The sequence below is a fragment of the Ips typographus genome, linkage group LG13 (assembly GCF_016097725.1).
Source record: "Ips typographus isolate SLU linkage group LG13, UJ_Ityp_2.0, whole genome shotgun sequence".
NCBI lineage: Eukaryota > Metazoa > Arthropoda > Insecta > Coleoptera > Curculionidae > Ips > Ips typographus.
In genome coordinates this window covers 5,428,486-5,451,648 of record NC_138434.1, presented here as the reverse complement: position 1 = coordinate 5,451,648, position 23,163 = coordinate 5,428,486, and the positions used below count along the sequence as shown (strand labels likewise).

The 23,163-nt window shown below is 38.7% G+C and overlaps 1 protein-coding gene and 1 long non-coding RNA gene across 3 annotated transcripts in view; both read left to right on the top strand.

Annotated features, from left to right (window-relative positions):
• Positions 1-23,163, top strand: part of LOC145737211 (uncharacterized) — a 72,248-nt gene that overhangs the window by 40,551 nt on the left and 8,534 nt on the right. The gene's annotated exons all lie outside the window — the stretch shown is intronic.
• Positions 2,316-3,785, top strand: LOC145737204 (uncharacterized). 2 transcript variants are annotated; one of them, XM_081991806.1, is made up of 4 exons: positions 2,316-2,859; positions 2,924-3,136; positions 3,198-3,557; positions 3,611-3,785. In XM_081991806.1, the coding sequence occupies exons 1-4, from the start codon at positions 2,794-2,796 to the stop codon at positions 3,620-3,622; spliced, it is 651 nt and encodes a 216-aa protein (XP_081847932.1). In that variant the 5' UTR covers positions 2,316-2,793; the 3' UTR covers positions 3,623-3,785. The 2 variants fall into 2 exon arrangements, with proteins under 2 accessions (XP_081847932.1, XP_081847931.1); XM_081991805.1 differs by having other exon boundaries at positions 3,198-3,785.

Sequence of the window (23,163 nt, the reverse complement as noted above, 5' to 3'; positions counted from 1 at the left end):
CGGCGACCATCGCTGGTCCGAAGATGTCTCCGTAACCGGCGGTGTTTCGGGTAGTCAGGCGGACGCAGAGTCCGAAGCTGACTAACCAAAGCGGGGGACCAACGCTTCGGGTCAGGAGTGGCCATGATGGTATCGGCCACTGCTTCCCAATCCACTGGGGTCGGTTCGGCGGACGGTTCAGCAATTTCAACAGGTGCAATTTCGACGGTGACAGGACGGGCAGGATCAGGAAATAATTCCTCAGTATGTTGCACAGCCCATTCCAGCCGCTCCAGATTGGCGTCATAAGCCGTCGTCCGTAAAGAACTCGGGTCTACCAGACGCACTCGGATGTCCGACAGTACCCGAATGCGACCGGCCATCCGGGGCCGACCGGAAGCAGAGTCAGGTTTGGTGAGCGCTGGCCGACTCCTGAAAGGGGCTCTTAATGCCTGGGCCTCCCTTTTGAGTTGCGCCAGCCGGGTCTTCATGGCGGTGACAGCCAAGGTGTTGGCTACTCTCATGGAGGTACTACTCTCCGGAGGAGCGCCGTGGGGAGGTTCACCGGGCAAGCGCCGGCGCGACTTCGGAACGGTACGGTTAACGGACATCTAAAGAAAAGCGGGTTCGGTCGGACAGGCAAAAAAAAAACGCTGAGAAAACGTTCGGGGAGGAGAAAAAGAAACTCCAGGCGGTTACGATTGACCTGTCCTACCATCGACTTCCGCACTAGCCTCGACATACGCCGACTTAAGGTCCTTTATGTGGATATGTCGAAAAGTTTTGCCGGTACGATCTTTAAGATCATAGACCACGGGAGAAACAACTTTGACAACGGTATACGGCCCTGAATATTTGGGCGCAAGTTTCGAGGCAAAACCTCGGACAGCGGAAGACAGAGGATTTTCCCGGCGGAAAACTTGATCTCCCAAGTGACATCTCCATTCGCGTCTCCGGAGATTGTAATGTCGGCTTTGAGTGGTGAACGCCCGACTCAGATTCAGACGGACCAGCTCATAAATATCACAAAGCTGTTTGAGGCGGTTACTATGCTCCTCAACATCGGAGAGCTGGCCCAACTAACATTTCTTGTTTTTTAATAGGCAGTGTTACGTTCTAGTTTCTACTTTATAAAACTTAGGTTTTATTAATTTGCCTCAGAAACGTTATCCTTACCCAAATATATCCCTAATAGCACTTAAATGGAGAATCTTATAACGGTAACGATGACCAGTTTTCGGTCATATTATAAAACATATACCCTTAAGCTATCCTGAGCATCTAGTAACAATAATGTTTTCGTTACCAATTGAAAACCTCTATTAGGAAACAACCAGATTTGTAAAGGTAACGGTATTATTTCTCTTACTACTATAATTCTACAAACAGTGTTTATAAACGCTTTTATAAAACTAAAAATATACGAAGCGCCACCTACATGCCTTTCAGGTGTTTACTGTGTCTTTCCTTTTCGTTTAATAAATGCAATTTGCATTTTCTCTTTCGCTTCAAAAATAATCGTCAAGCCGAATTTGACTGCACGATGGTTGTTCTCGAGGTGATCTGATGTGTGTTTTATAAGGTTACTAAATAATTTAATAATGGCGCTCTTGATTTTATTTTTATCAGCAATTGGAGTTCGGTCTTGGATGTACATTTACTTGCCAATCAAAATTTGCTGTGAAAAATTAGATGATACCTATCCTAAAACTCACGGGCCCATGAAATATTCCCGTTTGAATGTTTGTAAATAAAATTGTGAGACTTCAATGCTCTGTTATATTTTGGGAAATTGAAGGAAAAACATATTTGCAATTACTTGCATACTTTGTACATCACATTTGAAAGTATTCGTGTCTACAAGATGCCGAAACATAAAAAAAATTATCCGAAAGTTTCGAGTCAAGTTAAGTAAAAAAAAACAAATATGGCCGACGTTTATTTTCACATATAACAGCCATGTTTTATGTCTATAAATATTAAAGTAATTTTATTGCCGCGAAGTTCCTTATAAATGTTTGTAAACTTTTATAAATATTGGTTGGTCGAGTACAAAACTGAGCATCTGCTAATAAATCCACAACGCTCAAGTAAGTAAATTTCGTTACAAAAAGCCAATTAATAGTTTCACTAATTACTCTTAGTTTTATATTGGCCCAATAACCATCCCTAGTTTTATACGAGTCTGGGCAGTGACAAATGGCATATGTCATGAATCATCAATTATAGTTTTGAGGTTAGTTTAATTTGTAACCGTGCGTATTTTTTACAGTAATTTAAAGTCAGTGCTAGGTGGTTTTTTAGAACTATATACAAAAAAAAAATTCGTTTAAAATCGTCCAAACCACGGAACCAAACAGAGGAAACTGCCTTACGGTTGTTCCCGGTAGATGGGAGAAAAATGGAACTTTGTTTTGGCCTTCAAAAAAGTTAAGGAGTTTATTGGGATTGAAACTAATTAAAAATCCAAACTCTCTACCCGGTGAAGGATGGGAGAAATTGTCCTGCATTAAAAAAAGAGACAACTTTTTGTTGTACCAATCAGCAGAAGCTGAAATGAAGGCTATGACGGAAGTTAGTGATAGTGAAACCAATGAATGCAGTGGCAGCGAGTTGAAATTATCTGCTAAAATAAAAAATCCCAGGAGAGAAATTGCTCGATCGCCTCAACGTTCTTTTAACTCAGTGGCTGATGAGGCATGTGTTAGTTAATTCGGTATGTAATAAAATACTTATCATGTGTATATGTGGTTTATAATGTTTTTATTTTTATTTTAGAAGGAGTATTATGAATGTCATACCTTATCATCAACCATGAACAAAGGTGAACCATATCCAATAATAAAAGAGATCATTACTGAATCAAACAATGATTTAACAGTAAGATCAGTTTTTTTTAAACTGCCCTGCAAGGCTTTTAGTAATAACCTTGATTAATTTTTAGGATTTAAATACCCTCAACAACATAATGAAGACAAATGTGTTTCCATCTGTAAGCACCAATAACGAACCTAGTAGCGAGTGCATCAAAAATGTCAAGCCTACAATTAAGATTCTCCAATCCATTCCATTAACACAAAATGGAAAGCTGTCAGAAAAATATAAAGTAACAGAACTAGAACCTTTTGATGTGCAGGAACTAGATGTTGATGTGCTGGTATAAAAATCTACATCTTACATATTTGCACTTAAGTTTTAATGCATTAATGTTTGTTTAGGTTCCTTCAGATGAAGATGTAGAGAACATAGTATATGAAGTTCAAGATGTGGGTGGTGATATTCAGCAACAATACCTACATAATAAAATTTATAATGAGTCTCACACCTGTGAAGCTACGCAAGAAAATCAAAATATAATAATAAGGAATCAAACAAAAATAATAGGCGAACTAGCAAAACTGAAAACTATGCTAAATATCCTGCTGGATACCAGAAATCCCATATCTAATAATGAAGATAGCACAGAAAATAGTAAGGATGTTGGTCAAAGGAGGCCATATGATCTACCTGTTGATTCATATGAAAAACTAGAAACATTTGAACTTGAGCTCTCAAAACCAGATGTGCTTCAGAAATTGGTAAGCCTTGATCAGTTCGATTCATAGCATGACTTCTTGGAAATATGTTACAGCGGGTCACATAGGAATATTCTCCCTCAGTAGTGCATTTAAGGCATCCATTGTGACTGTTGAAGTTTGCGACACCTAAAACATAATACAAAAATGTACTTGCAGTAATATATGATGCCCATCCTGAGTTATATCACCTACCTTTAATAAACGCCCTGGCTGGAGAATCAGCAATAAAACAACGAATTTTTACTTTCGCCAAGGACCCATTTCCTAACTCCAAACCAGACTCACTAAGTTTAATAAATTCCGCTACAAATGGATTTAGAAAATTATCGATATTGGAAGGTTTTCTTTTTCCAAGGTAAATGCCAATAGCCATAGGTTTGATTTCAGGACATTCATGTATATTAAACAAAATTGGCCAAAATTCATCCTTGCTACTTTTGTAAATTGGTAATCCATCAATGTTTACATTAATCCATACTGTTGACATAGTTTTTATTCGAGAAGCACAGTAAGTTCTCAAACAAAATTCTAACCCCTGATGCCAGTAAAATTCTCCTTCCTCGATCTGAGTTATGGCAACATTTTTAGGTGTTTGTAACAAAGTCCTGGGATCTTAAGAAGCGTATGTGGCCAATATTTATTGACAATTGAAAAAAGATCCTTTAGACAGCTATGAGGTGTATTTGTCTTTATAGCCCACTGTCTAAAGTCATCTAATAAACGAGTTTTCCTGTCGACGTTGGCAGGATCACAGTCGGAAGTTTCAGAACTAAGTTCTTCATTTCCATTAAGTTCCTGTAGCTGGTATTCCTTGGGATTAGGGTCTTCGAAGTTACAACTCCCAAATTCGCTCAAACTCAGATCAACCACAGATTTATCAGTATCACTTTCTTTTTCTTCAAATTTATTATGTTGTATTAAATTAGTTATTTTCTTGTTTCCAGCAAAATTCAAAATGTTGTCACGTGCTCTATTACATTTTCTGTAGAAACTGCTACTGTACTTCACAACTTTCCACTTTTTTTCCATTATTAATAATATAAACAAAACCTAACTTATTACTTTTGCATGTAATGTAGATCACAAAAGTTTTATATGGATGCAAACAGTTTAATAGATGATTAAAAGTTTTTTTATGGTTTTTATTAAATATTTAAATTCTACAAGTTTTAAAGCAACACAAGTAGGAACTTTAAGTCCCGTTTTTTTATAACAGTATATATATAAATACTTTTATATAACTTCAGGTATCGGCTATTTATAAATCAAGTCCGGAAAACATTTATAAATACTCTAAATAAAACCCGTAGTCACTACACTTATCAGTTTTATAAGCAGAGCACCAGAAACCTTTTTATTACTACAGTATAAAACTTCAAGTGTGTTGGTATTTTTTGTGGCCTTTATAAAACATTTAAAACTTAAATTTCTTTTAAAAAACCATCATAGATATCTATAAAACTTAAAGGTTATTATAAAACTTTTATAAATATCGGTTACCATTTAATAAAGCTGAAGACATCCGCAAATGTTAGTTGGGGGGGCTCCACGGACGGTTCGGTACTGTCGGTTTCCGGCCTAGCAAAACGATACAGAGCCTTTGGGGGCTCCCACTTACAGCCAAAATTCAGGTACGCGGGCGTGAACCCGGTAGAGTCATGTTGTGATGTGTTTATGGCAAACACTAATTCTGTCAGAAAGACATCCCACTTGCGATGATCATTCTCGCAGAATTGCGCAATCATGGTCTTGAGCGTCTTTTTAGTACGCTCGACAGGATTAGCTTGAGGCGTATACGGCGGAGTGAAACGGTGAGCTATTCGACCGTGCTGTCCGAAATTGGGTGCCATTGTCGGACAGCACGGTCTTTGGACAACCAAAAACGAGTTACAATCTCCTCGTAGAAAGCCTGGCTTACGGCACGGGTTGTTGCCCTCCTTATCGCTCTACACTGTACCCATTTAGTGAAACGGTCCTGGAAAACTACTAGGTAGTTGTTTCCTTTGGCCGAACGAGGTAAAGGGCCAACTAAATCGGTACTGACGGTTTCCCAGGGAATGTTGTTACGAGACGGTCGCATCTGGCCTGGAGGTGCCTGCTGTGAGAGCTTATATCTTTGACAGAAGGAACAATTACGGACATATTTAGCGATATCACGCATCATTCCCGGCCAGTAATAACGTTGGGCGGTAGTTTTTGCTATTCCCAAATGTCCGGCGGTCGGTTCATTATGGTTCCGCCGTAAAACGGTTTTACGAGCAGTTTTTGGGACGCAAAGTTTCCAAGGCGCGTTCGGTTCGGCGGTGATGCCTTCATTTATATCCCAGAAATGTCGGAACAGGCGGCCGTCTTTTATGCAGTAATCGGGGAACTCACTAGGATTACTCTCAACCGCTTTCTTCTTAGCAAGGTACCAAGAACACGGCCCAAAATCCTCGATTACTGCTACGGAGTCTGGCGGGTCGGTAGACGTTGTCGGAACCGGATCTCGTGACAGAGCATCCGCGACTTTATTCAAAACTCCCTTACGGTACTTGATTTCAAAATCAAATTGTTGGAGATAAATACTCCAACGTGCTAGACGTCCGGACGGGCCTTTTAAGGAGTGTAGCCAACGTAACGACTGTTGATCAGTCACTACAGTAAAACGGTAACCTTCCAGGTACGGTCGCATCTTTTCAACTCCCCAGACTATTGCTAAGCACTCTTTCTCGGTCACCGAAAACTTCTGCTCGGTAGCTGTCAGCGTTCTGCTTGCATAAGCTATGATGTGGTCTCCACTGGAATTATGCTGAATTAATGCAGCACCTAGCCCATGATCCGACGCATCTGTTTGTAGCACAAACGGTCGGGAAAAATCTGGACATGCCAAAATAGGGGCTTCGGTTAAGCATTTCTTCAGCTGTTCAAATGCTTGCTGTTGGTCTTCTGACCAGGACCACTTGACTCCCTTCTTTAATAGTCGGTTTAGGGGAGAGGCAATCTGGGAAAAGCCTTTTACAAAACGACGGTACCAGGAGGCAATGCCTAAGAAACGGCGGACACCTCTGACGGTAGTTGGTGCCGGCAAGTTTTGAATAGCTGACACTTTTTCTGGGTCGGTACAGATACCATTGGATGTAACCAGGTGACCCAAGTAACGTAGGGATTTTCGGCAAAACTGGCACTTTTCTGGATTAAGTCTAAGATTTGCAGCTCTGAGACGACGGAATACCTCGGACAGGTTGTCGAGATGTTCAAAAGTTTCACCAAGAACAATAATGTCGATACGCAACAGTACGGATCCAGATCGGGGCCGATGACCCTATCCATTAATCGTTGAAACGTAGCGGGAGCTGAGTGTAAACCAAATGGCATGACTTTGAATTGAAACAAGCCCATGCCCGGCACCGTGAATGCGGTAATTGGTTTGCTAGCTTCATCGAGAGCTACTTGCCAGTAACCCTGTTTCAAGTCAATACTGGACACATAACGGGCACGGCGGAGTTTGTCCAAGATTGCATTAATAATTTTTGCTCAAAAGTCAATTTGACCCTGAAAGCCTCGGTAATATCTACCTTATTGCCGTTTGAAACTTTAGCGTTTTCAAATCATACAGGGCGGTGCCTGCTGGTATATCAGCAACAGACGGTACTGGGACGGTCGGTACGGTAAGGTTTGGTGTTGCGGTCGGATGAACGTAGTCTTTTATGCCAGAATCGTTATCCAACGTCTCGGTCGGTACAGGGTAACTGGTAATAACGTTAGGTACTTTCGTAACTGGAGTAACGTCACGTTTATGTCTACTAACGGTCGGTACGGTACAACAGGTTGCATACACGGTCGGTACGGTAATGTCAACTTTGTCGGCGGTATACTTGGGTACGGTATAACAGGACACAGGAACAGGCGGTACGGTACGTGGGTCGAGGCTGTTACGTCGGGCGGTTGTGCTTTCCTCGCATTATCACAACGCCCTTCTAGTTTTCTGGCCGGGCACAATTACAATGCCGAGACTGTACGCCTTGTTTCCCACATCTGGAACAGAACAGACGGGGCGGACGAGTACATTCTGTACGGAAATGTCCAGTCTCTCCACATCGCCAACATATTCCTCCAGGATTGCCCACGGGAGCATCCTGACGGTTTTCGGTACGGGTTGGGTGTTGAGGTGGCCCGTTGTGCGTTGTATTGGTAAACTGGTTGTTGCGAGTCTGTCGACTCACTTCATTTGATCGTGGGAGGCCTGGCATAGTAACCCGTGTCTCGGGTACTTGTTGTGGTTTTACGGTCGGTTCCTGATTACTATTCACTCTAGTAAACTCAGGTTGAGGGCGGTAACTACATGCCTCTGCCTGCCTTACCTCCTCTAAGAGGCGTTCGGTCTCACGGGCTTTCTGTGACAGAGTTAACACATCGTAAAAGTCGGTCGGCCGGACCATCTGTCTTAATTGAGGTGTCATATTGCGGTACAACCAACGTAACTCCTGTTCAGGTGTTATACTCTCATGTCGGCGGATCATAGTTTGTAAGTCAGTGAAGTACAGACTGACAGATTCCCCTTGTTTTTGCAATCTGCGGCTTATCTGCGCCTCAAGATCATCATAGTAATCCAGAGAGTAATAAAAAATGCGGAAATCAGCCTCAAATTTTGCCACGTCGCCCAACGGTGCCGGTTGTTTCGGAACCACAATAGCGCATTACCACGCAACACCATAGGTAATTGCGGAACCAGTAAGTCTGGATGGATTTGATTGGCGGCGCAAATCTCCATTAATTGCTCCAGGAAAGCGACAGGATCATCCTGTTCATTAAAATAGACTTTCCAGTCTTGAGCGCGAAAACACATGGATGTGATGCCGGTTCAGGGTCAGCGTGGGTTCCGGCAGACAGGAAAGTGGCTTTGTTAACGCCTCATTGGCCGTGGTCATGAGCTGTATCCAGGGATAAGTCACCGGTAAAGTCAAAGATAGAGGGGGGGCTCGGACCCCGGGGATCGGTAGCGTGGGGTGAACCGAAGTGAACGTTACGGCGGTGTTGCAACTGGGGATGGGGCGTGTAGTACCCCACGTCGATGGTGTTGTAAAAATGGGGGCGGTCGTCGTAAGAGACTCGGTAACTTTACCTACTACGGTAGTCGGGGGTAAAGTTACTGTTGTAGCGGTCGGTTCGGTATAAACTGTCGGGAAAGTAAATGGGGCAGTTTTGACTATCGGGGTTGATTCTCCACCCATTAAATAAGCAATTAGGCGTTTTCTTAACACCTCTGTGGTGCCACTGGTGTCTAATCCAATCTTGGATAATTCAACTATCAAAGCGTCTTTCTTTAGTTGGCATATTATCGCGATTTTGGAGTCAAGGGGTTCGTTTGCACCGGCGGTAGTTTCGAACAGTAAATCCTCTCTCTGTTCGGTATTCATGATAGGATATTACAGGAACAGGGGGATACTCTATTAGTGGATCTAAGTATCAACTAACAAGCTAACTAGCAACCAAACCAAAGCAAACGTGCGTAAAAGGCCGGCGGTGTAAAATGTTACAAGCAATGATGTTTTATAATACAGGCGGTCGAGTTATGTTGGGTTTCCCCAACCAAGTTGCACACTCAAAAAAAAGAAAGTCATTGTACTGCTCTTGAAAGAAAAGTACTGTCCCACTGTCACAATCAGAAAACAGAAATACGGTCCCTGCTCGGGCGCCAATTTTGTGACGCTATTTATTCGGGAGTTCGAATTAAAGTGTGTTCTAGAACAAAAGTGAATGAGAATTGCCTCGGACGCCACCTGGTTTTAAGAAAGTATTTAGAGTTTGAGAAATGTGAACCAGGAAACACAATTCGTATGCCTTGGTAGCTTTTAAACAGCTGGAGACAAGGTTCCCGATCTTGTGTAACAGTGGTTCAGTTGGTGATAACGCTAATAAAAGCCAAAAGTACCAATCAACTAACGTATATTCTCTTTGCTTAACTTAAAATGCCAGCAAACTTAACTAAACCAATTAATTATGCAAATAAGCGTATCTTAAATCCCCCCTCCCCTTAATTAAACAAGAACGGAGTGTGCAACTTAGTTACGGTACGGGTCGGATGCGATGCAAGACAGGTCAACGGTATAATGCAGAAAGTTAAAAGGCCACGCAATGCAATGAATGTTACAGGTACAAGCTGATTCAAAGTTAATTACGGGGACAAAGCAGGTCTATGTTTACAACTAAGCAATTAACCGTCCTAGTGCAAATAAAGTTACGGTGTCACGGGTCGGTAAAAGAGTCGGAAGAGGGTATTACTGAAACCACCCGGTTTATACGAGCCTTGTAGTGGTCCTGTTGGCAACAGGATTTAGAAACTTGCCTCCTACGCCCGGTCTAGCGAACCATGTAGCGTAGTCAACAAAAGACAGGGCCAGGACGTGCGGCCGGACTACTAAATGACACAAACGCCCAGTCTAGCGAACCATGTAGCGTTTGTGTTGAATACGGAACTATCGTGTAACGCCCGGTCTAGCGAACCTCGACGCTACAGAGTGAACTAGGGCCGGAAATTGGCCTATCGGGGAAAGTATACAAAGACCCGGTCTAGCGAACCATGTAGTGTTTGTATAGAAACCTACAATGCCGGATCTATGGCGTAGCACCCGGTCTAGCGAGCCACGATGCTACTGAAGAAAAAGGGCCGGAAAAATGGCCGGGCTGGGACTAACGGTGCAAACGCCCGGTCTAGCGAACCATGTAGCGTTTGCAATGGAAACTGGTGACGTGAACGTTAAAGCAGCGCCCGGTCTAGCGAACCACGACGCTACAACAAACGGCGGTTCAGGGTTGGAGTAAACAAGGAACGAACACCCGGTCTAGCGAGCCTCGGTGTTTAAATAACAGGTACACAGTGCACTAGGAGGGCTAGCCACTAAACAGGTATACCTACTGTGATGCGGCGGTGCTGCTGGGAGGTTGAGATGTTGCTCGGGGAGAGCTAGTGATCTTAACAGACCACGAACTGGCGGCGCACGCCAGTTTTATAGGCAGTCCGATTCCCCGCTTTCGGGTAGTGGGAAACACGGCCCTACTCGAGTGACGCGTACAGAACCGCAGTACTGCAGGAAAACGGTACGCTTCGGCCAACCTAGCCGGCTACGTCAACTCGCGAATTATAATTACAAGGAAAGTCGTAAACCACTAATTTTCTATTACGCGCTATAATACTGCAACGTTGTTGTAAATCCTGTAATTCTACCAATTGTTATCAACAAGAACGGTAAAAATCGGACTGGCCAATCCTGAGAAAATATAATAACTTAAAAATACGGCTTATCGTATTTTGGCAAAGTACTAGCACTGGTTACTTTACTAAACGGCTTCTATTAATAGTTCCCTTATCTGCATACCGCCGCAAAACTAACGGCACTAACGGACGGTTTAGTAAACAAAACAAAAAAAATATTCGTAACTTCGTTACGGAGAAAACTACTCGAAGCTTGGTAGTGAGACTGCTATGAGACACGAATGCAAGTATCTTGGAAATGCCGCTCACATAGTTTCTCCTCTTGAGAGAGTGGTTTCAGACACGAAAATTCTTCGATCTCGCAAAATCGAGTTAGTTGTCTGTCAATGTCAGTTTCCTTCGAGAGATGACAACGAATTTCGGAAACGGATTTTGATTGGATTGGTCCGGTGACTATCCAACCAAACCTGGATTTGTGAATATAAGGACCTCGATTACTTAATTTGATTTGTCCCACACAAAGTATATCCCAGAACTATTCGCCGCCAATGAGAAGGTCAATTTCACCAGGAACATCAAAATTGGGGTCTGCTAGTATAAGATTGTCAGGAATTTCAAAATGGCTCTTGTCATTCGGAATATTGGGAATACTATCGGTTCAATCATCAAAGCATTCTGAATGAGTCTCATTTATTCCACTTATTTTGACATTGGTAGGCGCCATCTTTAGTTTTAATATCGAACAGAACTTGTTTGTAATAAAATTGCTTTGTGAGCCCATATATAGTAATGCTCGAGCTTTGTAGCGCTTATTTTGAAAATCAAAAATGTCGACTACGACTGTTGACAAAAGAACATGATTATCGCTTACTATGTTTTGAGCTGACAAAGAAATTTTGTTCCGATTTGAACTAATGTCTGAGTTTTCCAAATTTTCAGACTGATTATTTATCCTTTCGACATTTTCCCGATTGCGCGACCTACTTCTGGGTAACAAAGAATGATGCTTGTATTTGCAAATACGACACAGATTCAAAGTGGATTTTTGAAGCATGTGACCAGGTCTTAAACATTTAGACATAATCGGTTCTTTTTAGCTGCTTCAAAACGCCCATTTACATCAAGGTTCAAGAATTGAGCACAATCTGTAATGTAATGATCCCTGAAACAAATTACGCATTTTATGGAATCATTGCTTCCAGCGAAAACCGATTTTGAACCCTTATTACGATTAAAGTTGGTAAAGTCGAATAAAGATAGTTGCTTACTATTGCCGGCGCACTGCTCTAAAGACTCTAAAAGGTCTGCTCTTTCTTTTAAAAACTGAAACATTTGTCCTAAAGTTGGCAAGCTATGAGAAGCCGTAACTTGTTCCCATTTTCTTAGTGAAACGTCATCTAGCTTTGTAGTGATCAAGTAAATAATCAAAGTCTCCCATGAATCAGTAGGTTCATTTAAAGTTTTAAGTGCTCTAAGGTGCTTAGAAACGCCGTCATTAAGACCTCTCAAGGATGCTGAAGACTCGACACGAATTTTATCAAAGTTGAAAAGGGTTTTATCATGGTTTTGAATCAACATGCGATTATTATTGAATCTATCACAAATTAGTGCCCACGCGTTGGTAGTTAGCACCAGAAAACTCTAAACTTGCTGTAAGAAGAACAGCAGCGCCTAAATACGCACGCAAATAATGAAATTTTTGAACGTTCGAAAGCGAGGAATTTGTGTGTATTAAAGATTCATAAGTATCTCTAAATTGAAGCCAGGTATCAAATTCACCATTGAAAACTGCGATCTCAATAACCGGAAGTTTGACCCCGAATGGGTCTTTCGATAAATTGTTTCTTTGACTAAGAATAATAAGAATGCTTTACGTCAATTTCACCAGCACCAACTGCCTGCTCTGGTGAAGTTATTGAAAGAAACATTTTAGCTTTTTGCAAACGCACCGAAAAAAGCCGACTCGAAACTATCACGTTGTTTATATTGTTCATCAAGCAATTTGAAGTTGAAGGTCATCAAATTCTTCTATGCATTTTTCAAAACGCTCTGTGCGTTGTTTAAATTGAAAAGTGTACCTTCATCATCAATTTTGTAGCTAGGGAAGCTCTTTTCAAGCTTTGCAATAAATTTCTCAAACAAAGTAAGTTTATAAGTGAAATCAAATTGTTTTTTTCAAACAGTTTTGATTTCACTTACACTCACTACTCCACTGTGTGCATATGGACTACTACTTTTCGAAAGTAAGTTTAGCCTTGACAGAACCTCGCCTTTTGATAAGTTGATCCATCGTTAGAAAGTTACCGAAAACTACTAAGCGTAACCCAACTGGTAAACACACTATTAAAATTCGGTTACGACTCAAACGAATGATATCAAATTAAGAAACAAATCACAAATGTATTTAAAATCAAATTTATCAAGTAGAAGCAAATTTTATTCATGCATTAGGATGCGCAAAAACGGGTAAGTCCTTTCCTGAATTGCTGTTGCAATATGGCTTGAAAAACTTATGAAGGGCAGCAAAAATAACTTACGCAAATAACTTCAAGTTTTGATTTTAAACCGTAAAAATTCATCTAATCCTCAAAAAACTAAATTTCCACAATACAAACTGTCACCACTATTCCCGCCATATTGGAATTTTTCACAAGCACCTTCTAGGCTTTCTAGTATAGTAGGCGGTGGACAACCTAATTTATCTGTCTCTGTCAAATCAAGTATATTTCATATGTCAGATGTCTTGGTGGACATTGACATTATTATTTACCTAGGTCAATAATATTCTTCTTCTATCTTTCTTTTTTTGTCGTGTTTGTGCCAGACTAGAACTAGAGATTAGACTCTAATTTTGACCTAGGTCAACATTGACCATTAAGGTAGAGAAAACTAATTTCTCAAGTTACTAATCGGTCAATAATGGTATGTTTATTATGTTAGTAGTGGAAAAAACATTTTTTATTCACGAAAAGAACAACTAGGTCCACTAGCGTAGCGAGTTTGCTAAGCTTTTCGAGTGAATAAACCGGTTTAAGTCACGTGTACACCTTTGTGACTAAGTATGTTCAGGCCAATTGCGTGTGACAAGTGTCACCAAGTAATCTTCATAAAGCGTCTCATTAACTCAAAGCTAACTAAAGTAAAATTTGTTTTTATAGAATTATTTTGTTATTTATGAAGCAAATCATAAGTTATTATACATCACTAAAATCAGAATAAAACGAACTATCTCGTATCTCCTATAGTTTCCCAATGGTGAGGGTCGAATTTGAATTACCCTGTATACAGGGTGTCCCATAACTATATGACAATCTCTCTGAGCATACAGGGGAGGTCAAGATAATACGATTTGTTCATATAAACATTTTTCCTAAAGTCACTCTTAAGGGAGATATCGAGCCCCAAGAACCAAAAAAAAACAAATCAAAAATCAAAAAAAAAAAATATACAAATTACCCACCAAGAAGTAATACATACAAAAGAGCAATTTTTAATGTTAACTATTTTTACTGAAATTTACATTAAAATGAAAGGCATTGTAGTTTTCATTATTGTTTTATATTAACACAATAATCATCATTATTCACTTTAGTAATATGCATTACTGAACGTCAAATCAATATGTATTATTTAGTGTTATCTAAAATCATGTTTAAAGTAATAGTGTCGCAGATTCCAACATTTACATTCACCATACCTATCGTACTATACACTGAATAATCGTTTATGTCAGCAAGTCTGGTAGGAATCTGGGTCAATCGACGAGTATTTATTCAGCAAGACTGGCCATCTAAAATCTGGTCTCCGGGTTGGTCGGCGAGCAACATTCCCTAACTTGAAGTGGTGGGTCGGCTCGCTACCTTCTTAGGATCCCAGGCTAAAAAGAGTGTTTTCTCGCAACTTGAAGTGACCGTTAGAACCCTTAACCCTGTCAGTTGTCTACTTGGTCCTTTGGTCACATTGTACAAGAACACCTTGCGTGCCCCTTTACGGTGTAGCTGAAGGGTTAAAACCAAACTCACCCTCCCCGAACTTCCATGCACTCGACGGCGATTACGGCCATGTTGGCCCTTCTATTCTGGGGGTAAGAATAACCCCTTTTAAGTGTTTGGTTTACATTATTTTTATAATAAACAAGGCATACCTGTGACCTGAGTTGTTTCTCTACCATCCCTCACTACGCACCCCTAAACGTGACATAATGAAGTAAGTAATAATGAAGTAGTTTGCAGTAAGATCAAATGATGAAACAACTCGAGAAACCACTTGTATGAGACATGAGATGTGTCTCTGACCCTGACAGTGGTGACACCAAACTCGCTGAACGAGTACTTTCACTAAATATGGTAAATTACAAGGAAATATCGTTAATAATGGTAATTTAAAAAAAATTTTCATTACTAGAGTCGTTACTTATTTTGTAAATTCCGAATAAATTTCGGTAATTTATTTTAGGTTATTTACGGTAAATTACCACGGTAATATATAAGTAATTTACCAGTTCACATCACTGATTGGGCGTCATTTTTGATCCACCCTGTATAAAAGATGTCCCATTTAAAAAAATACACTTTTATAACACGACCATTTTTCGCAACACACCCCAGGACGCTATATAATTAGTGTTTTGTGATGGGGGGAAGGCAGAAAAGATGTTGGTGTACAAAATATTTTTTTTTGTTTCAGAAATTTTTGCGGTGAAGCGAGAAGAAAAGATATCGTCCAGGTGGATGGAATTCTTATTAATTTTATTAATAAACTAAAGATAGAGTCGCGGGTTGTGTGTAGTTTGATTTGCTATTTTGCTTTATTGTTCTGTCATAATCAGCGTTTATTATATGCGTATTTTATTGCGTTGTAAGCTACCCATTATTTGGCGGAAGAATTTTCATTTAATGTCTGTGTAATGTGTCATCAGGAAAAGTGTCATTTCTTTTAATGTCAATCTACTCATGGCAAACTGAGTAATTGTGCAAAAGCTGACATTGGGAGTGAACAAAAAGCAGCAATCAGCCAATCACATCTATCAAACTTACTATTTATTTTCCAACTGATTGACATCATAGAGCAAAATCAACTTTTGTGTCTGCTCAGCTTTGATTTAACATAAATTGAGCAATAAATGCTTATGACTCACTTTACCCCACCTATCCTTTCATTGACCACCAAACCATCTGGAGAACCAGCTAAATATGAGTATTTATTGTGGATTATTAAACCAGTTTTTAACACTACATTGCCAGACCGCATCATACTCTCGAATAGCATTTTCTCCTTCTTTGATGAATTGAATGCCTAACTGAGTCGACATTATCAGTTAACTTAACGCATCGGGACTCGACGTCGTAAATCTCGTGCTGGGGCTGGGGTGACACCTTTAACTAGGCGCTCATCTCCATTCACCTCATCGGGAGTGTCGCTGTCGGATCCTTGCTTCTGAGGAACCACGGGCTCAGGCTCAACTGCCTCTATTTGAGGCTCATTGCTTGTCTGTTGTTGTTGATGTCCTAGCTGGACTGGGGGCACGAAACACCACGGGGTCAGCAGGGGCAGACGAATGTGCACTTATACCTGATGGTCCGGGTTCCGGTAACTGTCTTTTTTCATTTACAACTTTCTTGATTATTTAACTTGTTGATTAAAGTTAGGTAAGCCGAGCGAGGTTCGATTTAGATATTCCGCATAACATTTCTTTATAAGCGGCCTAGTTAGTTCTTTAGACTTTCTCACAAACCTACTACATTTTAGATTACGGTTACCTGCGAGAACATTCGTTTTTTTAAATTACCAAAATGACGTTCAACATAGCAATTACTCAATCTATTTAATGAGTATTTTTTCGAAATCATAATTTATGACCATAAAGGAAGAAAAGGCATATATGTATTTTAAAGTAATTACTTTTGCCCACTCTCTCATTTTTATTAGTCTCACTATCTGACAGTATGACAGATTATTCTAATTTAGGAGTACATAACTGAGCATTACCTTTGTGTAATGCATTATCAGACGACGACAATTCTTCTTCTACTTGAATTACATTACTTGCCGATTCGTCATTATTATCCGTGTCACAACTTTCGAGTTTGCATAATGACACGTTGATTTTCGTGTTGGATAAAACCAGAATGCAAATACATTCAAACCATACAGTAACATCATTAAGTGTTGTTAACATAATACATTTTGCAAATAAAATTTTCAAAATGTTTTCTATATGATCATTATTTAAAAATGTGTTCAATTCCTTAGAAACCATTTTTATAACATGAGCACAACATAAATGTAACAAAACGAAAGATGAACTCACACCCTTCTCGTCATCGTGGTGAGTCAATTGATTGTAACATTCGCTCAGATGATGTTGCAAACTGATATTACTCAAATGCTCGGGCCACAGCATGCATACTAACGAAACTAAAGTCTTTGACTACGGCACCAAATAACGGCCATTTCCGCCAAGTTAAGCAACAACATTTAAAATCATACAAAAGTTTTAAAATTGCCCTTTTGAAATGCCTTGAAGAAACCATATCCAAGCAAAAACAGTGCACAACCCCAGAGTATAAATACAATACTCAAGGGTGCCTCATTACTTGTTGTAAATTGACTAAAAGTTTCAGTTCCTCAACCTTCTTAAAAATCACCAACCACATTGTTGCGAGCATTTGTTTGCCATTTGGAACTGTTTGTTTGAGCTTGAGCTTACTTGCTATCTTACTAATAGCAGGTTAGATGGGTAGGTTAGAGGGTGCCTCTTTAAGCCTCTAATTTGTTTTTGATATTTGTCATTGATTATTTGTGTTTGACACTGTAGACAGCTGTCACTCGGGACACCTACCCAGTACTACCACCGCAAAGGCGTTTATTTACGTTGATGAAGGATAAACTAGAATATCGAATTTCACTTAGATACGGCTGTTATTTGTTTGAATTCTCCAACTTTTACCCTCGACCACTTCCGGCGCTAAGCTAGCTGGTTATTTTTTGAATATCAAGCATGACCGGTTAACCGATTTCGGCCATTGGGCGTTTCCCACCGAAATTGTCTTAACAATGTTTCATGTGACACACAGAGAGTTGCTGCTTACCTTACTTTGCAGGTTTACCATCAAGAAAATAACACACACAGACCAGAATCACTACCAATACCAGCCTGCACAATTCAAATAACGTAATTTTACGAGTAACTAACGATGTAGTACAAACGGTATAACGCGGCGTTGTTCATCCATCGGCTCACGAGAGGGCGCGGAATGCAATCCCGCTCCCAAACGAAACGTTCTGCGCAACGGATCCGAGTACCGCCCATTCGCGTCTAATTCATCGCGGCGGGGACGTGAACGATCTCCGCGCCTCCTCTAGAACGTGGACTATAGAACGACTCGAACGAGGGGGAGTTCGGTTTTCAACGTTTTTCGTGCCTTTAATCGATTTTTTTGACTTTTTTGTGTGTGTAAAGTATTTTTTGTGAAAAGCACTGAGAGGCCTGCCTGGGGATGACTTAGAGTCAGACAAATCCTGGGCAGAAAGAAAAGTCTAGTCGTCTCTCTCGTCTAGTGACTATCTGTGTGTGAAATTATTGATTTTTGTTAATACAGCGCAATTCCGCCATCTACATCGAAGCTCAAAATCCACGCATCGGAAAACTGGGTTTTCACGACAATATGGCCATCTTGGATCTGTTGTGATGTCAAATGCAAACTTGTAACTTGTCACTTTGCTTTTGTTTTTGTTTTATTGTGTCAAATAAATTAACATGCAGCTAAAATAATTATTGAATTTTTATTACAATAATAATCCAATAATTGGTGAAGATTATACTCTAAAATCAAGTAAATGTATATTTTTTCAATGGTCATAATGGATACAATGCCTGCCGGCCCAGGTAAGATTGCAATAGCAATTCCATACTTAACCTTCATAAACTATGTTGATGCATCATTACTACAAATTTTTTATAGCCTGACATTTTTTAAGGGTGGTTTAAGTAACAAATTGGGCCTATTTCACAGATCTGTATCCTGTATATGCTGAATACTTTACTACTTTTCCATGTGGATGAGAAAGCACAACTTTTATGAAGAAATTGACCTAAGCGAGGAACAAATTACCCACTAAGAAGATTGCAACATAGTTGAAGAGTGAAATTGTGTGCAGTGGGTTTAACTACTTACATTAGATTAGAACAGGATAAAAAAGTTTTTAGGTCAGTATGCTGATTTTACTTAAATTAACATCCAAAATTAAAAGCTTTGCAGTTTTCGTTATTGTTATGTTTAACACAATAATTATCGTTATACACTTTAGTAAATTGCATTTTCAACCTTGAGTTAATATGTATGATAGAGTGTCTTTGTAAAGTACTGCATCAACTTGATAAAATTGAAGGGACTTACTTTTCACAAAAACATTTAGTATCTTTTGTTTTGGATTCTACAAAAAATTCTTAACATATTTCATGCAACATACTCTATAATGCTATTCAATTATTTTCAAATAAATGTTAAAAACACCTTTTTCAAAACTATAATTCTCCCAACTTTTATTTAAAAAATAATAAAAAATTAAAATCAGTTGTTCAAAATGTCACTGTTTGACAGTAACCAAGACGGTTTATTAACTTCTTTTAAATGTTACGCTGTCCGCAGCGCCATTTTAAATTTATAAATTTAGTTGTTTGGCGTTTGTTGACAGTTTCATCAAACTTTTCCCGTTGCAACTTAAATTTATGGATTAAGTTATTATTTTGTGTGAATTGTATAAACAGTACAGTGAGGGCAAACAGCTGGTGATTTTGCAGCTGAATGATGTTTCATGTGACATACAGAGAGTTGCTGCTTACCTTACTTTGCACGTTTACCCTAAAAAAATTAAGTCACCCAGTTTAGAATCACTACCAACAACAGCCTGCACAATTCACGTAAAGTAATAACGACACTGATTTAATTTATCCGCTCTTGTTTATATTTTGCTTTTTACCAGCTTAACCTCACTCTTGTGATTCTTGTCAAATCGAAACAACTGAAGCACAGTCAATGTCAATTGTCAATGAATGTTTCTGTGCTTTGCTAACCTTAAAAATACACTGATGCCATGTTGCCGAATGCTCTCGTAAAAAAGGTATTTGACACGGATCAATACTGGGGGAGATTGCTCATATACCGGCAGCAAAAAACAAAAATAGTTTTTTAAAAATGCTCTATATCCGAACGTTACAATATGTCTGGCTTAACGAAAACAAAACTTTTTTAATCACCGGCAATCTGGAACGCTTAAGCTGGCAACCGCGAAATATCAATGAAAACCTTTAGAACTAATCTAAGACATGAGTGAATTTCAATCTGATGTTCCAAGTTTGATCAAAATTGGTCCAACGGTCAAACTGAAATTTGGAGGTCTGTGTCTTCCCTAGGATGCGTTCTTCAGGAAAATGACATAATGCATGTCAACTTATTTTTTGATAGCCTATCGAACTGTGAATTATTGACATTTAAATCTGGACCACTCTGTTGTGCATGTTTGCAGTAACAGTAATAAAGAATTAGTTTGTAGTGATATCAAATAATGTAAAATTTTATTTGTATTTTCAAATTCGTATAAGTGGCAATTTTTCAGATCAAATGATAGCCCTGAAAGCAGTTATAAAATACAACATTTGCCTATCTAGAACTTTGATTGTTAAGCATGGAAAGTAGTGAATCCATTGTGTGAAAGTAGATTTCTAGTTTCTACTGTTCAATGTAAAAAATGCATCATTACTACACATTTTTCTATTTTAGCATTTTTAAGTATGGTTCAAGTAACAAATTAGGCGTATCTTACAGATCTGTATCTGGTATACACTACTTTTTTATGTCGATGAGAAAGCATAACGTTTATGAAGAAACTACTTGTATGAGACTTAATCTGTTTCGTGAGTTGAGGATTGATTTAATTCGAAGGACCACCACATAATAAAAAATAAACTTTGAAATTGGAACATTAAAGCCGTGTAAACGAGAGTACGAGAGAGAAATCGTTCTTTTTCGTTTGAGAATCGAGCACGAGTGATGCCAACCCTCCTCCTCGGCCGTCTTGTCCGAACTCTAGCGCTGTTGCCAAATATCGCAACATAATCATCATTTCATCTTTTGTCTTATGAGTACTATGATTATAAAGCAAACATCTTTGTGCAGTTGCAGTGTTTTTAAAACCAAGTAAATTCTTCAGAATTTTTTGATTATTCAAGCTTTTGCCTTAAATAATATTTCAGATAGACAGGAGTTAACATTAAGGTTGATTTGATTATTTTAATCTTTATTTGCACCATTGTACTTGACTGTTATTGTTTTCACTTGATTTATCACAGCCTAACCACATTTAGCTTAAGCTTGGATTAAATTACAACTGTTGTGCTTGCAAAACAAATATCAGCAATACTCAAACCTCAATTTAAAAACTAAGTTTTGTGTGAGGTTTGTTCAAATTATAATTTTTTGTGTATTTTTTTTTGGTAAGTTTCTTTACTGCCGTACTTTTGTCGCTCCATAGAGATATTACTGCCAGTGCACGCAAATATCATAATGTGATTGGCTATACTTGCCTTAATGATAGAAAATAACTATTTTTCTGTACAACGTGATTGGTTTTATTTCCACCCGCTCTTAATCTGTTCTACTTGATTTTACAAAAAAAAATGTAAATACAAAAGTTTTAGGGATTTATCTAAAGCAGGGATTTTCAACAATATTTTTTCAAGGACCCCCTCATCCATTTGCTATAATGGCAAGGACCCCCAGTAATTCCTAACTACAACACATTACTTCTTAACACACAACTTCAATCAGCTAAGCCGTAGTTTAGCTAATGTTGGTACCTTGCCACATCACAGTACCAAGTAGCTGAAAAGAGCAAAATTTGTAGTTTTTTTTATTTCATTGTTTGAGAAATTAAGGTTGACATTTTGAGAAAAAAAAATTGAGCTTTTTTTTCAACTTTATCTTTGTTGTTTTTTGATTCTCAAATACTGCTAAAACAAAAGTTTCTTTTACAAATAATTTTTACATCAATTAGTACACGGTTTTAGTTCTAAGTTCTTAATAGGCATTTATTTACGAAAATTATACCGGCTAATTCCACCGTTTACCACAATCGGTGTAACCTTTAAGGATCTGGTTCATTACGGTAGTTATGTGTGTGTCTTCACCTGACTATGCAGACTATGCATATTTGACCACTCTTGCATATTGCCAGCTCAGGAGTTTTGCGGCGACCATCCATCGGGCCCCGGAATCACTATTCAGAATGGACATAGACTTTATTGTATTAACATCTATTTTGTTTTATGAGTATTTTTAATTTTGTAACTATTTTAATAAAATAATCTTTTTTAAAAAGGTTTTACAAATAACCAGTAACATAAAGTGGCGCAGTCAGTAGGATTTCGAAAGGGATTTCATCGCGAAAATCTCGTCGGTTTCAACCGTTTATTCGAAAATCGAACTTGTATTATTAAGAAAGTGGACCGGAAACATTGTTCAACGTGTTCGTCGGGACAAGTAGTGCGTAAGGTAGATTATTACTACGATGTATCAGACCCATCTACTTCTTGCGAAAACGCTGAGTATTATTATTATCAAAATATGGACCAGCCAGAATCTGCAAGTAATCTTGAAATTGATTTTCCTGAAAATATTGCAGAAACGTCTGAAGTAATTGAATCTGAAAATTCTTTAGATCAAAATTTTCAAGAGGTCGTGTTACGCAAAAAGGGTTCATAGAGATACATTCTATCTATGACAAAAAAGATCTGCCATATGTAAAAATAACAAACCCACCTCTCAAGCTATTAATCGATACTGGTGCAACAAAATCGTTTATTAACCCTGATATAGCAGAAAAATATTTTCAAAATTTTGTAAAGAAAGAACCCTTTACTGTTTCATCAATTTTCCAAACTACCAACAGGGATTATTGTATTGAAATTCCAGCTTTTAATGAATTTGCATCTCATAAAAATATGAAATTTTATATCTTTAAATTTCATCATTTCTTTGATGGCCTTATAGGCTATGAAACTCTCAAAGACATGAATGTAAAATTAGATCTTCAAAAGTACGTTCTTTCAACACCAGATGCAGAACTACCTTTATCTCATTACGAATCAAAATCTAAACTTTTATTTTATGGACAAGTCGAACCTTGCAGTGTTGAAACTTTTAAAATACCAGTAAATGTTCAAAATGGAGACATCATAATAATAGACACAAAAATTCTTAAATGTAAAATTCCAGCATGTGTAACTAATTCAATCAATGGATACGCTACTGTAGAAATTCAAAATTTAAGTGACGAAATTCAAGATATTCAACTTTTCGAACCAATACCAGTCGAATCATGTCATTCTACTAATTTTGAGATCTACAATGT

Bases quoted from the DNA above. Each gene is read 5' to 3' on its own strand.
- LOC145737204 (XM_081991805.1), top strand. From the start codon at position 2,794: ATGAACAAAGGTGAACCATATCCAATAATAAAAGAGATCATTACTGAA. The intron at 2,860-2,923 runs GTAAGATCAGTT...ATTAATTTTTAG, and splicing joins AATCAAACAATGATTTAACA to GATTTAAATACCCTCAACAA. The intron at 3,137-3,197 runs GTATAAAAATCT...ATGTTTGTTTAG, and splicing joins AACTAGATGTTGATGTGCTG to GTTCCTTCAGATGAAGATGT.